Genomic DNA, 23,870 nt, shown 5'->3' on the forward strand with positions numbered 1-23,870 from the left:
AAAGTGACTAGTGATTTGAGTGCCGAAATGGAGGCTCTATGAAAAGGGTCTGGTTTACACTGAGTTAATTATAATCAAGAACTCATCTATTCCACAGAATCTGAAGTGAAGATCTAAGGTAAGCCTCCATGGTTTCTGAGCCCATAGACTGGAAAGTCACCAGTAATATAACTGAAATTTAAAAATGTAGAATTTTATTGAATTAAATATGAAAATGGGTAATAACCAGTACAGCTGCTCATATTTTAAATTAAATTATCTTTTCAATATGCAGCAAATTTCTATACTATCAACAAAACTCCAGCAACATGGGTATCAGGCAAAGCTGGAAATTTAGCTAGTTAGCTGGAAGACATAGGAGAAAGTTTAAGATGTTAGAAAAGTTATATTAGCATAGACACCTGGGTCAGGGTGTGGAAAAAACCCATCCCAACCAATGTAGCTAAGCTGACATAACCCCCTCTGCAGACTCACCTATGTTGACTGAAAGAGGGCTTCCATTGACATAGCTAACCGTGTTTGGGGAGGTGATGCTCCTACACCAACAGAAAAACCCCTCTGTCAGTATAGTACTCCTGGGTGAATTCTGCACCACTGGCCATGTGCATATTTTAATTTTTTTGCGCAGAAAAAAAGCTTCTGCTGAAAAGTTGCTGCAGTTCTGCCTTTTGCCCACCAGAGGGTGCTGTGGTGATAGAACACAGCAGGACTCCCACCCAGCTTGGGAAGAGAAAGAGCCTGCAGAGCATTCTTTGCAGTGCCTGTGAGGCCAGGTCAGGAGACAGGAGCTATGGGGAGAAAGACAGCCAAGGGTGCTGGTGGGAGGGGGGTCAGACTGGGGCTCATAAGGACTAGTGGTAGAGGACAGATGGGGAAGGGGCTGAATGGGAGTGGAGGAACAGGGCCACATGGTGATGGGATGCAGAGCTACATAGGGACAGAGGGTGTTTGAGTGGGGGCACAGAGACACATGTTTACAGGGGGTGCAAGGACACAGGGGGACGAGGGGAGTGGGTATCTGAGTGGGGGTGGAGGGACACAAGTGCCTGACTGAATAGGAGAGGCTGGGGACAGCCAGGTCTGCATGGGGAAAGCTCCCTAACAGTCCTCCCCTCTTCCCCACCAAAAAAACACCCCCGTTCCATACTTTTCCCACCCATACCCAACAACCTCCAGGCTCCTTCCCAGAAATTATTCCCCTCTCCCTCAGCTCCTCTATTACCCCTGATTCCCCCCAGCCTTTGCACTGCTTCTGGGAGGTGCAGGAAATATGATTCTGTATTGTAGTTTAAATGAATTATTACTCAGAATTCTGTATTAATATGCCTAGTAAGGAATCTATTTGTCAAAAAACAATTGTTGTCTGTATTGTTACAGACATACTTACTGACAGGTATTTTGAAATAAATGACCAAAAATAATTGAAACTGGTGTGATTACATTGTGTTATTTTGACAAATAAAATATGCAGAATTTGAAAATACTGTGTGCAGAATTTTTAATTTTTTGGCCCAGAATTCCCGCAGGAGTAGTGTAGGCTGCATCAACACTAGAGGGCAATGCTGACACAGCTATCCTGGCATAGTGTCTTTAGGGCAGCTTACCCCCTTAAAATGGATATTTTCGCTAAACTTATCAGTAGGGAAACAGTTAAGTGTTGACATTTAAATGGTCATTAAATTTCAGAATTACCACCCTACTGAGATAAATGAGAAGTTCACATCTCTGAGCTGTTGTTTCAGGCTACAGTATTTATAGACTTAGGGGATAATTTTCACAAGGAAAAAAAGATATATTCTTAAATCACGTTAGCTAATACATGGTAACCAACAAGCGGTAAAATCCTAGTGAAGGCAAGTCAGTTTGCTGTTTTCACACAAGTTAGCAGGTTGAGGTAAACCCTAGGCTTTCCTCATAGTCTTTACCTCGACCGGCTAGGAGCAGGCCTAGGGTTTACCTCAAACAGTTAAGGCCTCGTCTCCACTACAGAGTTTTGTCGACGCAAGTTACATCAATGATCAAAAGCTGGCATAATTACATCACTTGTGCATATTCACACAACGCTCCTGTCGGCAAAGTGTGATCACAGTTGGTGTTCTAGCATCGAGAGCATAGTGCACTGTGGGTAGCTATCCCACTGTGCTACTTGCTACCTTCTGCAGCTAGGTGTTGTGGGAAGGCAAAGTGGATCACAGTGCATCATGGGTGTGTGCTCAACGTCCCATGATGCAGTTTTTTTCCATCCCATCACTACATGGGCTTCCAACTGTGTTTCACTGCATTTTTCAATGGCCCCTGTTTACCCGAAGCCTGCCATCTCTGTCTGAATGGATGGATCCTGCACTGCTCTCTACTGTTGTGGTCACTGTTATGAACACATCGTGACTGGTCATGCAGTATATCATGAGCACCCAATCTGAACAGGTATCAGAAGTGCCTGACCTGCTGTGTGCCATGGAATGAAACAACACCAGTTTACTTTTGGCATTCACGGAGCAGCTGACACGATGACTGTTGCTTCTGGGCTCGGGAAACAAGCACTGAGTGGTGGGATCACATTGTTATGCAGGTCTGGGATGACAAACAGTGGTTGCAGAACTTTTGAATGCAGAAAGCCACCTTCCAGGACCTGTGTGTGGAACTCTTCCCAGCACTGCAGAACAAGGACACCAAAATGGTGGACAGGAGCATGCGATCGCTGTGTGGAAGCTGGAAACTCCAGACTGCTCATGAATCAGTTTGGAGTCAGGAAGTCCATCATTGGGGTTGCATTAACACAGAGTGCAGAGCCATTAATTGCATTCTGCTATGAAGTACTGACACTCTTGGAAACATGAGATAGCGGATGACTTTGCAGCAATGGGATTCCCTAACTTGCTCCTCCTCAGTTGCTTTCTTATCTGGTGGAGGCGCTCCACCAGCGTGTAGGGGGTTCCCCTGAAGGCTACATCTGCAGACGCACAAGAAACAATAAACAGAAGCATGATTTCAATGCTGTGCATGCATTAACATCATTGTAATAAAATGCACCTCTTTTTAAACATGAATCAGTTTCTCATGGTCTCTTGGCAAGCACAAAGCTCAGCGAACGTCCTAAATATGGGGAGTTCAACCTGGGCCGGGGGGATGCGTGCTCAAGATGGGGCAAACTGCCTAGGTGTTTTTTTTAAGGGGATCTCTGCAGACAACTAGGGACAATATTGTAAATTCTGCCACCATCTTCCACCGATGGGGGTCACTGAAGCCAACCTCTCTCTCCTGAGGATAAGCAAGGATGCATTCGTACATCTCCTGCATGCTTGCAGCTTCAGACCGAGTCCCTTTGCTTCTTGCCAATTTGCACAGGAAAGTTTCCTACAACAGGAGAAGGAACAAAGCAGCTCTGCCAAGGAACCTTCGGCAGAGGATTGGCGAGTACCTCCAGGAAAGTTTCCTAGAGATCTCTCTGGAAGATTCCTGTGAAATCTTGCTGTGCTGCACAGAGGAATGTGTGGCACACGCAAACACAGCTAGTCTTGTAAATTTCTATCCCTTTCCCCATTTCTAGAATATACAGAGCAAAGGACAGCTCTACTTTAGATAACCTCAGATAACCATGCAGCATCAACTCAAAAAGATCACTTACCAAAGCTCCCTTCTCCTGCATCATGCGCACCAGAGATGGACTGCTGGGGCTGGTTAGACCCCCCCGAGTGGAAAAGAGATCCTGACTCGCTGCGCCACTGGACAACCCTGCTGTGTGCTCCACATCCTCCTCCAACTCTACCTCTTCATCCATAACTTTGTCCTTGGGGTTGATTCTGCTGTCCACTGTCTCTAGTTACACCGAAGTACCTATGGGGCTCTTGAGGGTGGAGGTGGGGTCACCACCAAGGAGGACGCCTAGCTCCTTATAGAAGCAGCAGGTCTTCAGCACAGCACCAGAGCAACCGTTTGACTCCACTGCCTTCTGGTATGCCTGCCTCAGCCCATTTATCTTCACATGGCACTAATGCATGTCCCATTTGTAGCCTGTCTTCGACACGCCATGAGAAGTCTGACCATAGGTATTGAAGTTCCTATGGCTGGAGCACAGCTGGGACTGCATCCAACAACTCAGATGTGCTCCAAGCAGGAGAGTATTTGCTGCATGGCACTGCCATGGTTGGCTGGGAAGATGCAATGTTTGCTGCCCACGCCAAGCAAACAGGAAGTTGAATTTCAAAAATTCCCAGGCCTTTAAAGGGGGAAGGGCGGATGCCTGTGCTCCTGAGTGCAGGGCAGCGGAGTTCAAACTGCTGACAAGAGCAGTCAGGGCGGGCATTGTGGGACACCTCCTGGAGGCCATTTACAGCGACATAATCAAACCCAGTGTCTAGAGTGACACTTTTTCTACCTAACTTTGCTGCAAAAAGCTCTACACCGCTCATTGAGGTGGTTTTATTTTGTTGGCAAAGCAGGAGAATTTTGTCAGCGGAAGGAGCATTGTAGTGTGTACACCTGCACTGTTTCGTTGAAGAAAGCTGACTTTCATCAACAAAACTCTGTAGTGTAGACATGGCCTTACTTGGGTGAAAACTGCAAACTGACTTGTCTTCACTAGGATTTTACCTTGTGTTGGCTACCATATATTAGCGAACTTGTATAAAAAATTAGAAATATTTTTTTTAAAAGAAAGCTTTGATTCTGGAACATAATTCTGTGCTCAGAGTATCATGAGACATGTGGGGCCCAGCAAGAATAAATTATCTAATACACAGTCCAAGTTTTATCAAGCTTACTGTATCCTGGCCAAAGCTAAAGCTCTTTTCCTCACTGGACTGCTTGCAAGAGGGAGAGTCAAGGGCCTGGCTGAATATTTCTCAAGACAAGACCCAGTCCTTTAACCATTAAGTTTTTGGACTCTTTGTAAAGAACAATTTGACATTTTGCTTTTCTCAACCAAGAAAAAACTGCTCATCTGTTGCTTAAGAATAAGAAAGAAATAAAAGGAGAAATGTTGGCAGTTGCAACTGCAATTGCCTTCATTATTAAGCTGTAAGAAAACTAGGCGGATTAAAAAATAGTCATTACAGAAAAGCAGCAGTTAATCCCTGCCCTACTTGAAACAGACTTGTCACTGGAGTAATTTAATAGCTCTAGACTGGTGGATCCTACGCAGTAATGCAATTGATTTTGACTACACTTGCTCTTTGCTGTTGTTTTGAAACTTTGCATTAGCTTAATTTAAACAAAATTGAGGCTTTTAATGAAATATGAAATGAACAAAATGTACACCAGACCATGTTATTTTAAGATTGAATTCCATTTACTTTAAACTGTCTCATTCAGTTTAACGCACTTTAGATTTCAGAATAGACAACACCAACTGCATAAAATATTGGCTTGTTGTCTTTCTTTAAAATGGTAATCTTTTTAGGGGTGGGGCCATGACTTCTTCTGCATTTAAGAAGGGATTGGGACATTTTGCACACTACTGTCAAGTTAATCAACTTGGTTTGGTTAATGTATCATAGCACAATGTTTTAATTTCACTCACTTCACTTTCTTCTTGACAGGCAAACTACTAGACTCACCAAAAGTAAACAGACATCATCATGATGTATGAGGATGTTCTGAGGCCGGTAAAGTGCCATCCTGTAGCCAGATTTTGTGTGGAACTAGGTTTGAATAAGATTTGTTTCAAATAGTGGTTATAAAATTGGAAAGGACAACAATGGGCTTTTAAAATATAACTGAGGAGCCTAAGGGAAGCAGCCTTGATCTATCCAGATCCTCCTCAATAACTGTTCTCAGAACTGTGTTTTATATAAATATACATGTATTTATACATATCAGCAACATGGAACGTGAAAAACCGTCAGGCTGAACACGTAAACATACATCAGGAAATTTTAAAGTTGAATGCTCAACCTTAATGCTGCAACTTTGTGTCTACGTGTTTAGAGTTCATTATATAATCATATTTTTCCAACAGAGCATAATATATTGTACAGGTAAAACTGCACATGTACAGCATCTTGCAATTTACCATTCTTCAGTACTCATCCTTGTATGTTTCTGGTTTATGTAAATTTTCTAATATATGCATTTTGTCAGTATGGGTGACTACATGTTCAATATTAGTTATCCTTTGGAGACAAATTTCTGAACAGTAATTTGTTAGTGCAGTACCTCAAGCTGTTGCTCAATACAAATGAAGTCTACTTTTCCACTTGTATTTCATGATTCCTTGTTTTACTGAGCCTTGTCTAGTTAAGTCTTATGGCAGGTCAGAATACAAGTAACACTAAATATTTTCAGCATATATTGGATTTTCTTTCTTTTAAAAATTCTTAAATATTTGAGTGGAAATAGATACACTTGTACACACTATGGATTTGAATGTTAAACATTTATATTTATACAATAAAATGAATATTAGGTTTTTCTGTAAAACATCCCAAAACTGTATGCAAGTTTCACAAGTATTAAATATTTAACTGTATAAATTACCACAAGGAGCTATTACAACATGTATTAATGAAGCAGCACTGATAATCTAATCATAGAAAGAATCTGGGGTTTAGAATTAAATTACAATGCTTTGTATGCTAACACATTTTCACTTACTCTGTGCTATACTTCACTCTTTAGTAAGTTAGATCTAAGTATGGTTTACCATGTAATATTCAAACAGTACAATATCATGAACTGGCCTACACAAAGTTGTACCTCCTACTGGAAGATGGTAAGTGTACTTAAGTGGTTGTGCGAAATGTGACAGACTATCGAAAGACAAGCACAAAGGCAAGTAAAGATATGTATATAACTAATGTTGGTATTTCTTCACATAACTGTGCAACCTGACATTAGCATATACATTTTGTTGTTTTTAAGGCAAAATACTAAAAAGGTGATACTTCAGGCTCCAGGGCTTTAAAAAAAATGAGCGTAAATTCTTTGAGTCAGGAATGATTTGGTTACGTGCTATAAGCCACCCTTGATCAAGGCTGCAGAAAGACAAATGTCACTGGACAAGAATGCCCTTTACAGGACCCAGGGTTTCCCAAAACACGTAACATAGGCTATGACTCATTTCCTGCTTGAATCACTTAAGGCCTTTTGATTCCTATACTGTCACTGCATTGAGTAGCTACGGTTAGCTGATAAGCCACAAAATTCCTTTTAACAACAAGAAGTCCAAAAAAATATATTTAAACAGTCCCCTAATCAAGACTTTAGTTCCACACAGACTTGAGAACAGTTAAGCCTTATTTACCTTAGAAATGTTCATGACTTGTGTGCCATAGTTAACACTCCACCAATGGTGGAACCTCTGGTGTAAATAGGGGAAAAGTTCTTATACTATCATGCTCTGAGCAGGGTTAAAGACACTGGTAAAAAGGTCTGAACCTTGACCTTGTCTATACCAGTACTGATGATGCACTGTTTGGAATAATAGGTATGAAAGTCTTCAACCCAGAAACATCTTTAAAATTTACACTCAGATTGTTCCAAAGACTGACCAAGGGCAATGCCTCAGAGCTCAGATGCCCTACTGTAGACCTCTATTCAGGCTTTTAAAAGGCAAGTGGATCACCTGACTTCAGGTTTTTGGGAACTGTTGCATTTCCACTCATATCCCTTTCATGAAAAGTGCTATATAAAAGAGATAACTAGTAGTATTATTTCCTTAACTTCAAATGCATCTAACTGAAGATTCAGCTTCTCCTCAGGCATTCCACCTCCTTGGATAGGGGTAGAAATGAAACCAGAGTTGGAAGGAAGACAGACAAAAGGAAAAGTCTTGGATGAACAGAACTCTCCCCCCCACATCAGGAACTTCATCCTCAGTTCCCTAACCAAAGAAGAGTGGCAAAAAGTTTTCTTTTGCGCCACTTAAATAATCCAAAACAAATATACACATAGAGCATTCTCTCAAGTATGATTTTCATAATTTAGTCAAATGTAAAACAATTTCATCTAGAATGTGTCTGTATTGCTCCTCTGAGGACTATTTTCATACCAAAGATGCAACTCTAAAATTGTAGCCACTTTAAATGTAAGGTCTGTTAAAAAGCAAGCAAATCAAGATTTTTAACAGCCTTTTCTCCCTCAGAAGTGGATGAACATTCAAGAAAATACAACTTCATAAACAGAGCATGAAAAATGTAATGTTTAAACATTGTTCAAAGTTATGACAGTTTGAAAATAGGACTTTATTATGGAAACCGTTGTACAACCTTAAATGGTTGCATCTGTCCTACTATATAAAGTATATACAAACAATCTGGAGAATAAAAATGTCAGTAATAGTTCAAGATGTTACAGATAGATTGTTAACTATAATAGACTATGCATAGATTTCTGGACCTTAAAAATTAGAAATTTTGTAAGTATAGGTGATGCAGAGTACTAGAAAACCCTTCAGAAATTAAAGTAAGGGTTTCTTATTTCAAATAAGGTACTTAACTAGAGTGGCAGAACAATTTATATAGCTGAGCTCACGTTTTGGAAAAGATGACTGCCTGGTAAAGGAAAGGGAGTGATCATGAACATATTCTATATTTATCCTCTGTGCCCTTGTGTGCTCACTGCATTCAAGAGTAAAATGTAGACAACACATTATTCATATGATCAGGACCCATAATGCAAAACTCTCATACACCAAATGACTTATAAGAATATACATAAAATGATGGGGCATTAAACAACTTGTGTTATCCATCTTGCTTATTTAAAACATTTAATTGGTGTGGGTATGATGAAGAGAAACCTTTTATAATGAATAAAGATGACCATCTTCAGTAGGGATCCATTAAAAATATAAATAGTAAAATTCTCAAACAATAGTTTACTGATTGTAGGTAAGTTTTTCCTGCTCTACCCATTCCTTCTCAAAACCACAAAGTGATGGAGGCAACAAGGAAGCATACACAGTTATGTGCACCAAGACTGTTTCTTACTCTTTAATCATGAGAAAGACTGCCTTATTCTTACCTGATATTCTCATGTTCTTTAATAAAATCATTTACAATAGTGTGAAAAATAAAGTTAACACTCTTACTCCATACTACTTGGTGCACTGCAACATTAAGGATAGTTTTGACTTTGAGCAGCTGACCAAGCTGATCAGTGAGACTAAAAAAATCCTTTGTTTTCTACACATGGTAAGCTTTCAGCTTTGTTTCAAAAGTCATATCCAGAAGACAAACTCTTTAGGCCTGCTTAACATAATGATGAGGTATACTTAGGAAGTAGAGATTAAATAAAGAATTTGAGTTTGTAAGTGTTTTAATTAAATAACAGTAAACAATGCAGTTATTTGAAGAATTCATGTTACATCTGAGTAAAAGTAAACTGAAGTGTGGTCTACATCTAAAACATAGATCAACCTAGATATGTTGCCCAAAAGTGTGAAAAATTCACACCCATGAGACTCAAGCTGAAACAAGAGGCTGGCAGCATTATCTCCCATAAATGTAAACAAACTTGTTTGTTTGAGCAATGGGCTGAACAAGAAGTAGGACTGAGTGGATCTGTAGGCTCTAAAGTGATTGTACTACAGTACTTGTATTAGGTGAATTGAAAAATACTATTATTTTTTATACAAACACTTGCACTGTAAAAAAGAAAAATATAAAGTGAGCAGTGTACACTTTATATTCTTTGTGATAACTGAAATCAATATATTTCAAAATGTAGAAAATATCCAAACCTATTTAAATAAATGGTATTCTATCATTGTTTAACAGTGTGATTTATCACACTATTAATTTTTTTAATCGCTTGACAGCCTTAGTAAAGACATAAGATTTCACTGTATAATATAACCAAGACATGTTCCAACGTGTTCTGGAGGTCAGCCACAAATAAGGTCCCCAGAGACAAAAGGCTAGCCAAATGCCTCAGCCAGGTGTCAACAAGATCAAATGGACCACTACCTGGCCACTCCTCGGCAGGAGAGATGGTGCAGGTTAAAAAAAAAAAAATCTACATTTTGACAAAGAAGCAGTTTAAGGTTTCTGGCCACACTGACTTTGTCTCCTGAACATCAGGTGGAGATGATTCTTGTGCAAGAGAAAGGGCTATAAAAAGAGAGAGGGCAGATGGCCCAAATCATCTCTCCCCAGCTCTCTGCCCACAGCATCATCAACACCTGAAGAACAAGGGAAGCAGCACTGGACTGGAAGAGAGATCCTAACTAAAAGAGGTTGTCAGTAAGACTGCTGGAACATGTGGTGAGAGACCTTTGCTTTATATTCATTTAGCTTAAGTTAGGTATTGGTTACAAAGAAATAAAAGGTAAAATGCAACTAAGTCTGAATTATATACCTCATTACTTGTAGTCATTTAAAAGCTATCTTTCTGTAGTTAATACAGTTGTTTTGTTGTTTTATCTACACCAATACGTTTGGGTTGAAGTGTCTGGGAAATTCCATTTGGGATAACAAGATTTTTGCATATCATTTTCTATTAATAAATAACTGACTTTATATGAACTTATATTGTCCAGGAGGGTGCTCTGCAATACAAGATGCACATTTCTGGGGGGAAGTTTAGGACTGGAAGTTTGCTGGTGTTGTCCTGCAGTGCAATTCATGGGTGGCTGGCTACAGCAGGGAGTGATTTACATGCCAGAGACAATGTGAGAGCAGACCAGAAGTGATTGCTCTCATAACAAAGTAGTGTAAAAGGCACCCCAGGTTGGGGAATTGAGGGGACACAGTTGTCTATCAGTCCAGATTGTACCCTAGGCAATGTCACAGTGTCACCCTGCAAAGAGTAACTAGGCTGGTGAGAGCCAGCATGAAACCTTATGCTTGTGGGCTTGCTACTGGTATCCAGGATCTGAACTATATCTGCACCGCATAAAGATCCCCACCCAAGGTTACAGGGCAGCCAGTGACAGAATCCGTTGCTAGTCTCGGTGGACCGCAAAACATCATAACATGTATAAAGGCATAAAAGTGCATTTGCTGGTATAGCTTATTTTGCTTGGGGAAACAGTATAAGCTATACCATCAAAAGTACTTTTTGCCAATATAAGCTGCATCTATATTAGGTGGGTTTCCCAGTATAACTGTACCAGCAAACATTTTCCAGTGTAGATTAGGTTTAGTAGAAAATTTGGAAAAATTGGAGTCTGTGGCTGTTCTGGACAACTTTCTCTCTCTTTCAACCCAAAAAGCAATGGTAGAGAGAAGAATGGGCTTTGTTAGGCCAAGGAAATTTCATCACTTCGTATACCTATGCTAAGCCAGCAAAAATGCCAAGTCAAAAATGAAGTTGAGAAACTCTTGTTGCCTTCATATAGAGCAAAACAGGATTTGGATTTTCTGAATTCTGATAAGAAAACAGTACAGGTCCTGTAAATATCTAACATGAGCTAAAGTTTTGTCACCCTAGACCTGGGACAATAACTGGACAAAACAAGAAGCATGAACATTTTTGAAGAACTAAAATATTTGCAAGACAATTTTTTCTGATGAATAATTGTATATGGAAATAGGATACTGCACTTAGACCAAGAGATTGTAGGGAGCAGACTTATTGGCAGAGCTTTCTCTAGAGGCGCCTGGGTGGAAAACACTGCCTAGATGTTAGGAAAGTTCATATCCTGTAAGTTAATGAAGTTTTAAGCAATTTTCTTCTCACAAGCCAAGATGGCAGATTAAACTGGAAGTGGGTCCTGGCCACTTCTGATTGATTCAGAGGGCTAAGTGGGGCATTCTTGCAGTTAAATTAGTCATGCATACTCATAAAATACAGGATCCTTAACAGTGAATTTTAGGAGTACAGCAGGACCAACCCATGAACAACGTTATGTACACCAAAGGCTTGTTTACCCATAATCTGAACACCAAATTAAATAAATCAGTTTAGAAAGTGATTTGATGAAACCTGTTATGTGGTAGCTCCTAATTTCAGTTTGAGTTCCTTATATTGATTTAGTTTAAATCAATTAGTTATTGAATTAAATAAATATATGGCCTTTTAATCTGAAACAAGAGAGACCACATAAGGGGTTTCACCAGTTTAACCAAATCACTTTCTAAACCAATTTACATTGTAGCTACAACTGTGAGTAGACCATCCCTCAGAATGATTTTCCAAAGAGTCAGACCTTGACCAAATCAAAGAATTTGCATCAGAACTATTTTTTTTCCTTTAAAAAAAAATTTTTTTTTCCACTGAGGGCCGTTCTCCCTGAAAAATTTCAAATATATAAAAAATATAGGGAAAGTTTTCCCCCCCACTCTCTTCATACTCAGAAGTAACTTAATTGCTTTTGTTCAAACTCCCTCAACAATTAACCCCCCAGCACACAGCAAACCAGGGGAAAAAATTCTGCCTAAAAAGTGGAAGTTTTGAGTGATTGAAAACTAACTAGAATGAAAAGCCTTATCCAACCTGAACCATCCCTATAATATGAGAAAGGCCAGCAGCAGTCTCCAGTTATGTAGCCTCTCTGATCTAGCTGGGAGAGATTTGCAGTGGGAATATTAGTTTTTAATTGACTATTGAGAAGTTTTACCTAACTAGTATCAAAGATATTTCTAAATGTTATTTAGAAGTTCCGTAAGTTAATGAACCTGAATGCATGGATAGCCCATTTCAACCCGCCAGGGCTAAGACAACATGAGCAGATCAGTACAAATGCTTCCAGTACCAGAAAATTTTACTATTTATTGAACTGGGATAACTCTTGTTACTATATTCCAATGACATGGCTGTTTTATTGCAAACTTCAAGAGGCCTCTGCCAGTTATGATCCTGTTTTTCTTTTTAGTGCACTTTGAGACCTGGTTCTCAATTAGAATAAGATCATCATCATATTTGGGAAAAATCCTCTTCAAATTGAGTGGAAGATAGAAGGCCACCTTGTAGAACAAGTCTCTGCTTTTACTTATTTAGGGAAAAACTTTCATCATCTGGGCCATTCGTCACATTATCATAAAGACTTAAAACAAAAGGCCCTTAGTTCTGCTCAAGGGGTGTGCTCTGTTCTACCTGCTTGCATGGGGGAACAGAGTTTCCCCAGTGCCAAGAATTTTTAATGCTGAAATAATAAGGCAGATTCTCTGTGTGGTCAAAGTTTGCTTTAGAGGCCAAGTTTCAGCCTTAGCGATCATTCAAATAATTTTCTGAGGAAACTTTATTCCTTCATTTTCTCACCCCGTCCGCCTTGTTTTTATGTGCCACGGTACGTGTTTTTATTAGTAGAGCTTGTACTGCTTTTCTTAAATTTTGGTTGAAGATCTGTACTTTTCCAGATTATAGACTGCCCCATCTTTGCCTTCAAGAGATGGAAGGAACAACCTGTGTATTGTTTCCAGGGTATAAGACACTCCAATTTATTATAGCTAGCTTGAGTTTTTCTATTACTCAGCTATTGTCAATATATTTTAATCAGCATCATCAACTACTCCAACAGTGAAAGATATTACCTCAAAAAGAAGATCTGGCTGTGATTCATAAGTCTAAGTTTGCCTTTGGGTTCTCTACTTTGAAGATGGTCACGTTTTTATTTTAATGAGTTATCAAATCCTCATTTAATCAAGATTCCAAACCATGGAAATTGCTATCCTTAGAGGCAGATATGAACAAGTTCCTTCACATCTTTATTTTTGCCCAGGTAAATCTAGAGTGTTGGGAGACCTACCTCATTATTTTTGAGCTGCAGAATTTTTCAGCTTCAGAAAGCACAGTGGATTTTACCTCTTTGGTATTTTTTTTTTTTTACATCATTTCAAAAGATAATGTTTTAAATATTTTCTCAATCCCTGGTAGTAATTACATCAGTGGCAATTTTTGCTCTTTTAGCATTGCACCAAAGAAGAGTTTTTATGCAGTTCTGATTGACATTTTAATTATATGAATGTTTCTGTTTTACATTGTGTATGTTTAACTTTTTGTATGTGCAAAAGACATGTCATATGCAATCTAATAAAACTGAATTGAACTGGAATCATAAATGATTAGGAAGAGAAAAAGAACCCTACCATTAGCAGAAAAAAAATGTAACCCACAAATTAGATATCCTAAAGACTTCAACTACATTTTGTTAGGTTAATATATCCTGTATTAAATAAATTTATATTAATAAAATCAATCAAGTCATAATTTCATATGACCAATAGTAACAAATATGTTCAAGAAAAAAGTTTTAGGGGGTTACTTAAGCATATTTTGTCAACTGAAAATGAATTATTACAACTTAAAAGATGTTTCTAAATGTAAGCTATAGCAAGTAAGCAACCCGATCTTTGAGTTGCATTAAATACCCAAGAAACTAAATCTGATTTGTTTAGTGCTCTTTTATTATACTGCTGAAACACTGAGAATACGGACATTCACACAAAAGTTCCTAGGGTCTTAACAGTTACATAAAAAGATGTTTTAGTCTACTTAAATCCAGTTCAGAGAAAACTGGGCTGTGGAAGTAGTATGTTATTTCCCTTAAGCTTTTGACATTATGGTATCCATGAAAATTATGTTCACTCCAGGAATAAAAAACTACTATAAGAAGACACTTCTGAGTACTCTTCACTGCTTTTATGCAAAATAACAAATGTGGCTTGATTTAGATTCACTGGGTAAAAGGCTTTGAGAGCCAGGATCTACTTAATTAACATGGTTTGGCTGCTAGTTTCAGAATGGAATTGTGACTGAACAGCTCTATTTGCCCCACCCCCTTCTGGATGCCAGATAAAGCTCTAATCACTTTTCAACAGATTTATTTATACTTGCTTTGTAATTTAACCATTTATTGGTATTCAAGATGTAGTTAATATATACATACACACACACACTACTAAAGCATGTTAATGACATTAGCAAAGCCTGGCATGCTCAAAAAGATAATTTGGAGGCGGGGGGAGGGGAGAAGAGTAGTTTTTCCAAAATGTGTTGGCATGAATTCGTTACTTTATAAATCACTAAATACAAATTGTCTTTAAAAGGCAACAGTTCTGTTTTATTGAAATAATTCAACATCCTTCCAATAATTTTAGTCAAATATGTTATGCGTCTCTGTTTAGAAACTGCCAGGATATGTCAAGGAGTTAAGACTGTGACGTACTCTAACACTTGGAACTAAGAAGTTTCTGTGCAACAGCCTCAGTGAACAAGCTGCAATACATATAGGATGTGTAGTTTAGATATCTCCCTCTCAAATTATAAATAGAAACAAGTGGAACTCCTCAGAAAATAAGAGCAATCCTACTCATAGATATCTGCCACTTTCCATTTTTTAAAATTGAGTTTAAAATTGAGTAGTTTTAAGTAGTTTTAAAATATGTGAAAATTGACAGATTTTTGCATTCAACTAAAAAAGTTTGAGAGCGCACAAGTAACAAGACTGTGGAATTCCAAGTGTCATTCTGAATACTATAATCTAAATACCAAGATTCTCTAAAAATATTTTTAGTTTGAAAATTGTGAACAACTTCAGCATTTAAAAGTTTTGTTTTCTGAATGCAGAGACATCATCAAATTAGAAGTCACACTTTCTGCTGAAAAATGTGTACTTACTGTGGGGGGAGGAGGAGGGAGCGAAATCTCTTTTATTAGGTTTACTTCGTTCACATGCAAAATGCCAAAATGAACAGTTTCACTGTTCTGTTGGTCAGTTGCACTTTCTGCCTCATGCACTAGTATGACAACATCACTGGTGGTGTTCTCAGGGGAGCTCACTACATGATTTTACCCAGATCCTGCAGATAGTGTGTTTGTCACTAGCGGCTGAAACTGAAGAGGAGGCATGTGTGGGCACATGGAAAGGGGATGTGCCAGAGAACGTTTAGTGGTGTTGCTCTGGGGCCTGCCCACTCTCCCCTGCTGGAAAGACCATTATAATAATCAGAAGAAAATTAAAAAAAAACACTTATGAAGTTTCAAAAAAAAATTTGAGTCCATACATGCTATTTATGAGGGTGCTCTGCTATATCAGATTTGATTGAGATTTTCAGAACAATCTAAAGGATTTAGATACACATCATCCATTCGTTTTCTTGGAAGATGTACCAATCCCCTATACTGATTTGAAAATCTCAACTTTGCTTTAAAAAAATAAAATCAAGTTCTGTGTTCCTTTAAAAGGATGTTGTTTACATACAAGAGTCCTGAAAACCAGACTCTGGAATTAGAACAAGTTTTCTGACTTTGGCTATATCTTACACTACGGACTATGTTGGCAAAACTTACGTTGCTCAGGTGTGTTAATATTACAGCTGCCTGAGTGACATAAGCGCTTGTATGCACAGTGCCATCTTAGTGGGAGAGCTTCTCCCATCGACATACCTTCTGCCACTCGCGGAGGTGAGTTTTTATGCTGATGGGGGAAGCTCTTCAACAGATGCGCGACAGCGGCGCAGCAGTCTCGGTACAGCTACAGCACTGCAGCGCTGTACCTAGACATGGCCCTAGCGAAAAGGAAGGCATGCAAGAGATGCTACTTACAAAAACATTAATGGAAAGTGTTATTCCCTTGAACAATTTGGAAAAGAAACATAAGAAAATGCAAAATTGCTTCTGTCCAGAATAGCTGCTATTTGCTGGAGGATAAGGAACCCTTGTAAGCCAGTGGTTCTCAACCAGGATGCAGGGCCGCCTGGGGGTCCGTGAGCAGGTTTCAGGGGTCCGCCAAGCAGGGCTGGCATTAGACTTGCTGGGCCCCAGGGCGGAAAGCCAAAGCCCCACTCCCAGGGGCTAAAGCCCAGGGCTCCAAGCTCCATCACCCAGGGCTGAAGCCAAAGCTTGAGCAACTTAGCTTCGCAGGGCCCACTGTGGCAAAGGGCCCAATGCAACTGCCCTGCTTGCTACCCCCTAACCCTGGCTTTTATATGCAGAAAAACAGTTGTTGTGGCACAGGTGGGCTGTGGTGGGGACGACGACACACAACTCAAAAGGAAAAGATTGAGAACCCCTGGTGTAAACGATCTTGTAGTCCCACTGAAATGCAGTATTTTAAACATGAAAACTTCTTGACTGAAACAACTAGTTACTTTCCAGCAACAATGCATCTGGTATCCTTTTTTCTACACTCTATCCCATGAACCTGCTCAAGATATCACCTTCCTGCATCATGTCTTGAGGATGCAGTTCTCTCCTCGCCACCAAGAAACATCGAACATAAGAATGGTCTGACCAAGTATGGCCAAAGGTCCATCCAGCCCAGTATCCAGTCTGCAGACAGTGGCCAATGCCAGGTGCCCCAGAGGGAGTGAACCTAACAGGTAATGATCAAGTGATCTCTCTCCTGCCATCCATCTCCACCCTCTGACAAACAGAGGGTAGGGACACCATTCCTTACCCATCCTGGCTAATAGGTTAAGTCCTTTAATGACTATCTAGTTCTCTTTTAAACCCTGTTATAGTCCTAGCCTTCACAACCTCCTCAGGCAAGGAGTTCCACAGGAACATGCCCATCATGCACTCCATAAAACAAACTAGAGGCACTGACACCCTGTGTGAAACCCAAAGCCAGCAGAGAAGACTGTTTGAAGGCATGAGTTTATTTCTTGCCATTTATCTGATAGCATCTTTATGAAACAAATTTAAAACTATTACAATGTAGGTTTTTTCTGTGAAGGTTCATCTAGTAAGTAGCCTATAAAAATATAGCTTATATTGCTATATTTCAACATTTTATATCAAGTCATTGAAACAAGTTAGGACAACCAACACACACATCCTTAAAAAAGGAAAACCTGGATAGCCCTGGGGCATTTAATTCAATCTGATAAGAGAACAAGATATTTTATTAAGGCAAATGGACTCATTAAAAATATCACAAGATCAGCACTCAAGCTACTATAAGAGACATTTAAGTCTATTTTACTTTTAAGTGTGATATTTTACAAAAAAGTAGCTAGGGAAAGAAAATTGAGCTTATGCTTGACTAGAGAAGCCTATCCCTTGACAGATTAAAAGCCAGACTAAACAAAACACTGGAGGGAAAAAAAAATGCAGGAGCAAGGAACAACTCAGCAGTGGCAGGCTGGAGGAGAGGGCGGGACCATGACCTAATAGGACTTTCCCATCTCCAGTTTCTATGATTCTTTGTGATGATCAGGATTTTCAGGTAGCCCAGTGCTGTCAATGTTTAGCTGTGTGACTGGGCATATCACAACCTATTTGCCTCAGTTTCCCAAAGTGTAAAATGGGCATAATACTTATCTATGTTAGAAAGATGCTTTGAGATCCTCAGACGACAGGCCTTATGGAAAGGCAAGCTTGCGATGCACTTATTTCAAGAAAGTATACCATATGAGACTTAGCTGCCACTTCTCAAGTTTTCTCTTACCTTGAACACTTTACCAAAAGCACCATCTCCCAGCTCGCCTATAATCTCCCAGAACTCCTCCGGATTCAAGTCTCTCTTGACGTGCTCATATTGTTTCTTTTTCTTCTCACCACCGAGCTTAAAGATTTTACGAAAGTTAAAGAAAGACATTTTTTCCTCCCTTAAAAAAAATAATAAAATGGTTCCAAAAAAACTGAAAGAAAACCGCAGAGGGTGGGAACAGCAGCAGCTCTCTGAGCAGCGTCTCACGATGTGTCACTCCACCTTCTGCAAGGGAAAAGCTAAGCAGTGTCTTGGCAAGTGCGCTGTCCCGCACGCGCCCCCCCCCCACGCCGCCGCGCGTGGAAAGCCCCCGGCCCGGGGGTGCTCCGCTGAGGCAGGGCGTGGGGTGAGATTCCCCCCCGCCCTCGGTGCTTAGAGGGCTGGGTTATTTCCCCGAGTCGCGATTCGACAACCGCCGGCTGCGTGGCCGCCACACCGGCGACAAGCGCCCGGCTCCCTGCTCGCCCCGGGGACGGTGGCTTCAGCGTCCAAGGCTGAGTGGGGACGAAGCACGAACTTCCTCACTCACATCGTCGGTGGAGGCTCCTACCCCGCTGGAGACGGCTCGCTGAGGCGGGGGGGGGTGCGGTAGCCGGCACCTGGGGCCGCCTCTCCCCGGGGTGGGAGTCACCTCCTCTCCCGGAGGCGCGCGGGGTCCCCCTGCGGCCCCGGAGGAGGGGGCTGTCCGGTCCCCCTAGTCACACAGGGGAGGGCGGCAGGGTCCCAGCGGCAGGAGACGGCGTCTCCCCGCTTCCTCCTCACAGGCGCAGAGCCCAGGCGGCCGATCTCCCTCCGGGCGGCAACCGGCGTCTCCTCGCTCAGGGCCGGCTGGGGGGAGGGGCGGAGCGTCAGGCTCCTCCAGCCGCGGCGGCGGCGGCCTCCTTCTTCCCCCTCAGTCAGTCAGTTACTTAGTCACTCGCGCGCGCGCCTCTAGCCCCCGTCCCCGGAACCGTCTCTCGCGGCGCGCTCGCCCGGCCGGGCCTCACTTCTCTAGCGCCCCCCTCCCCCTTCCGCCGATTTTCCCCCTTTGGCGCATGCGCGCGGACAGCCGAGCCCGGAGACGTTTTCCCCCTTCTCTCAAGCTCCCTGGCCGGCTGGAGAAAAGGGCGGGGTTAGAGGACCAGCTTAAACAGCCGAACGGGCGGTAACGGCCTCTTCCACGTGATCCCGGAGAGCCCGCGAGGGGCCAATAGGAGTGCGCAGAGCTCTCAGGCGGGTAAGACGGTGGGTTTTTTTTCTCGGGGGGGTGGTTTTTTTCCTGACTGCCTTGGGGGAGGGTGTACTCCCCTTTCCTGACCGTGCCCCCCCCCAACTAGGGGGGAGGGGGAGACTCTCCCCTTTCCTGACCGTGCCCCCCCCCCCAACTAGGGGGGAGGGGGAGACTCTCCCCTTTCCTGACCGTGCCCCCCCCCCCAACTAGGGGGGAGGGGGAGACTCTCCCCTTTCCTGACCGTGCCCCCCCCCAACTAGGGGGGAGGGGGAGACTCTCCCCTTTCCTGACCGTGGCCCCCCCCGCCAGTTGGAACCCTCCCTGACAGCGACATGGGCAGGGGACGGGAGTTCCCTTTCCTCCCAGCTCCTTGCCTGGTAGGTTGAGGCAGGGTGTGGGTGGGGTCACCTCCATCCCCTGAGGGAGGGCACACGGCACAGGGTGTGATGGGAGAGTAGGAGGTTGTAAGTTTTGGGGGGCTGTTTAGCTGGAGCGGGGGGTTGTGCCGGAAGCTCTGGCCCTGTACTTTGTTTCTGAAGCAGAGTGGTTTCTAGACTAGCGCTTGGTGCATTGGGGTCACAGCAAGGTGTGATGTCATTGCGTCCTATGGGTTTGGCACCTTACGGGGTTTAAGTAATGGACTAGACTTGCTTCTCCTGCTCCCCCACTCGCTGCATCAGGGATCCTGTTGTAATGCTACTATTGTTTATATGCCACAAAAAGTGTCAGGTGCTTCACACACAAAGAAGATAGGCTGGCTGTCCTGAAGGGCTTACCATTCAAACAGACAACTCCTGAACCAGTGGGTCTCAAACTATTGTATTGGTGACCCCTTTCACACAGCAAGCCTCTGAGTGCACCCCCCCCCCCAAATTAAAAACACTTGTTTATATATTTAACACCATTATAAATGCTGGAGGCAAAGCGGGGTTTGGGGTGGAGGCTGACCCCCCCCCCCATGTAAAACTGTGTGACCTCCTGAGGGGCCCTGACCCCCAGTTTTAGAACCCCTGTCCCAGACAACGGGTAGGATGCAAGAGGAGGCAGGATGGCCTTGGGCTGAGACACTGGATTGGGACTTGAGAGAGCTGGATTCCCTCCTCTGCCTCCCACCTCGGTCACTTCCTGTGTGCCATTGGGCAAACTGTGTAGCATTTTTCAGAGTAGCAGCCGTGTTAGTCTGTATCCGCAAAAAGAAAAGGAGTACTTGTGGCACCTTAGAGACTAACCAATTTATTTGAGCATAAGCTTTCGTGAGCTACAGCTCACTTCATCGGATGCATTTGATTCTCAGATGGGCCAAGCACCTCTAGTTGCTATTGGCTTAGATTGGGCATTCTGGATACTCAGGACCTCCAAAGATCAGACCCTTCATCTCTCTGTGCCTCAGTTCTCAGTCTAAAATGGGGAAGATGATGCATTCCTATCTCACGGGGTGGGCGTAGGGGATGAATATAAATTCATCCATGTCCATGAGGTACAGTACTAAGATATTACAGTGATTATATGAGTTTATAACCACTTAGGGCTTGTCTACACTTGAAATACTACAGTGGCATAGCTGCAGCTGCTATGGTGCTTCAGTGTAGACACTATCTATGCTGACGAGAGGGATTCTCCTGTCGGCGTAAGTAATCCTACTCCCTGAGAGGCGGTAGCTAGGTCGATGGAAGAATTCACAGGGGTTTAAGCTGGCTTAAGTATGCCACTCAGGGATGTGGATTTTTCATACCTCTGAGCTATTTAGCTAACCCGACCTAATTTTATAGTGTAGACGAGGCCTCAGATAGAAAAGCAGCTTGAGCAGTACTGTCAACAACTTCTTGTTAGTTACATTTTTTTTTTCGTCTCTCATCTGTTTTATTCTCTACTATGGGAAGGGTTAAGACTTATAATACACTTGAAAGAAGTATTATTTAAGGAGGGTCTTAGAAAATGATAACATGGTGGGGCACATTAGGAAGAAGATTTCATGGAATAAGGTACAACTAATATGGGAGAAGGGCATAGTGACGACTGGGGAAGTGGAATAAAAAGAAACAAGGGCAGAGAGGTAGGTAGGAGGTGAACTTGGCATGAAACTGTTTGTGGAGGAGTGGTAAACCTTTCAATTCCAGAAAGCTGCTGACATTGCATAATTAGTGATAAGAATATTAGTTGTATTGCAGTAGTACTCAGGAACCCCTGGCATGGACTGGTGTCGTATAGTGCCAGATGCTGCCCCAACAAAGAGCTTATAATCTAAATATTATCACAATGTCATAGATGACCTAAGGTTCTATTACCAGTCCAGAATTATTTGCTATGAATACAACTGACAGAATAAGGGACCTCCCAAATATTTCTGATTTTAGAAGAGATGGATGGTAATACTGATCTCCTTTGTTCAAGGAGAATATTGGGTTTTGTAGTTTCTCTCTGTGTTGACTCCTTCCCAATACAGGTGGCAGGTACCAGAGCTGTGCTGCCCACTTATGGATGTGAGGTAGTGATAAAATGACAACAGCCATCCAGACTAGTCTCTGTTTTCCCACCACACCTGGATTCTGGTTGGCCAGTCACAGCTACCAGGTTCATTTGGAAGTTGCATGAAGATGGTTTGGAATTAAAACCGAGTGAGAAAGAAACTGTTATGGCTGAATATTTTTTTAAAAAATTGATTTTCCTGGGTTCTCAACGTTTCCCACCTTAAATTATGAAATCTCAGGATTTTAAAAGTCCAGTTTTCCCTCAGGCTGAATAATAGCAAAGTCAGTTTGGTTTTAAAAATAAAAGTTGGATTTTTTTAAAAAGCATTTCTGGTGGCATTCAGTTATGTAAAAGCTTACTTTTTACAAAGACTCAGATTTGGCTCCAAACCAAGATTAACATCCTTTGAACCAGTCCACTGACAGGACATCAAAACAAGTGGAAAGTGAAAGCACAAGTTTTATCCTGTAGCCCTAAAAGCAGTCCAGCTTCCATTTTCTTCAACAGAAGTTGGATTAAGCCCAAAAGCTTCTGTCAGAAGTAGGTGGGTCAAGCCCAAAGACAGAGACTTTTCTAGAGTTTCTTGAGGGTGAATGTAGTTGTGAGGATAGTCTGTTGGATAGAGCAGGGGTTAGGAAATTGGGACTCTTGTGTCCTGTGACTGACTAACTTTGTAAGCAATTCACTTTACCCTTCTGTGCATCAGTTTATCCCTATGTAATATGGGTGTCATGGAATTGGAACTGCTCTGTAATAATTTATGAATATTGTATGTTGACCTGGTTCTAAGTCATTTATTCTATGAATATACTGGTGTAGTTTAATATGGGTTGTAAGTAAAGACCAGCAGAGAGTGAAGAAATGGCTCAAGATAAATTACTTCTCTACAGATACTTGAGGGATGTTATGAGATAATACCAGGTCAGGAAAAGGTCCACACATACAGGAGATCAAATGGTTTAAAAAAGGAACACATTCTGAAAAGAGGGGTAGGAGGAGAGGAGCATTTTGGGGCAACCAAACTAACATAGGCACCTTCTGGGATTTCTGAAAAAGTTAGGCCTTCCAAGGTTACCATCAGCATATGGTAAGCCTTTAAGTCAGAGAGAAATAAGTGTAGATTGTTTTAAAACCTTTTTTTCCTCTAAATGCATTGTTCCTACTGTTTAAAATAAACAATACTTTGGTTTTAAGAAGGCTGTCTGATCACAATGTATCACCGATCACGGACTCCTGAAGGAAAGAAGTACTGCGGGTACTTAAATTCAGTCAGATGTACAAAATAAGAAGGAGGTAATGCAAAAGGTCCTGTAGCCCAGGGCCTGGTCTATGAGTGGGGAAAATTGCACAATTCCAGCCCAGGACAGGTAAAGGCACAAGGCCTGAGACCTGGTACACTCAGAGACCAGAAGCATGGGGAGGCAGAGGTGCAGCCAGCCCTGTAACCATGTCAATAGATAGAGAATTACACGTTATATAAAGCCCCAAATGTGCTTTGTGCTTTAGACTGGTATGTAGACAAGCTCCCTGCTTCCAAGTTCTAGAAGATCTACAGATCCCATAAACAATGAAGTATGTGGTGAAGAGATGCCATAAAGACTCTGTGATTGAACAATAAGATTTGACATATTGTAGTTCCACTTTTTTCTTTTTCTTAATGTTTGTAAAGCAATTTCAGATCCTCAGATGAAAGGTTTTTTTAGTCATAGAAGATTAGGGTTGGAAGAGACCTCAGGGGATCATCTAGTCCAACCCTCTGCTCAAAGCAGGACCAACACCAACCAAATCATCCCAGCCAGGGCTTTGTCAAGCCGGGCCTTAAAAACCTCCAGGGACAGAGATTCCACTACCTCCCTAAGTCACCCATTCCAGTGCTTC

General features: G+C 41.8%; 2 protein-coding genes across 18 annotated transcripts in view; one reads left to right on the top strand and one right to left on the bottom strand.

Annotated features, from left to right (window-relative positions):
* The window catches only part of SLK (STE20 like kinase), a 62,045-nt gene extending 43,624 nt beyond the window's left edge, over positions 1-18,421 (bottom strand). For 6 of the 7 annotated variants that reach the window (XM_043551922.1, XM_037905684.2, XM_027820307.3 and 3 more), the window contains exon 1: positions 18,272-18,421. In XM_043551922.1, coding sequence (XP_043407857.1) covers positions 18,272-18,421 — 150 coding nt within the window. Of the gene's footprint in view, positions 1-18,144; positions 18,164-18,271 lie in introns of those variants that run through there. The other variant, XM_037905687.2, reaches the window with a different exon arrangement.
* A 926-nt stretch (positions 18,422-19,347) lies between these two features.
* The window catches only part of STN1 (STN1 subunit of CST complex), a 64,495-nt gene continuing 59,972 nt past the window's right edge, over positions 19,348-23,870 (top strand). For 3 of the 11 annotated variants that reach the window (XM_043551924.1, XM_043551928.1, XM_043551926.1), the window contains exon 1: positions 19,382-19,529. The gene's annotated coding sequence lies outside the window, so the exon portion shown is untranslated. Of the gene's footprint in view, positions 19,538-23,870 lie in introns of all 11 variants that reach the window. The other 8 variants (XM_037905690.2, XM_043551929.1, XM_027820333.3 and 5 more) reach the window with 7 other exon arrangements.

Source organism: Chelonia mydas, chromosome 7, assembly GCF_015237465.2.
Source record: "Chelonia mydas isolate rCheMyd1 chromosome 7, rCheMyd1.pri.v2, whole genome shotgun sequence".
Taxonomy (NCBI): Eukaryota; Metazoa; Chordata; order Testudines; family Cheloniidae; genus Chelonia; species Chelonia mydas.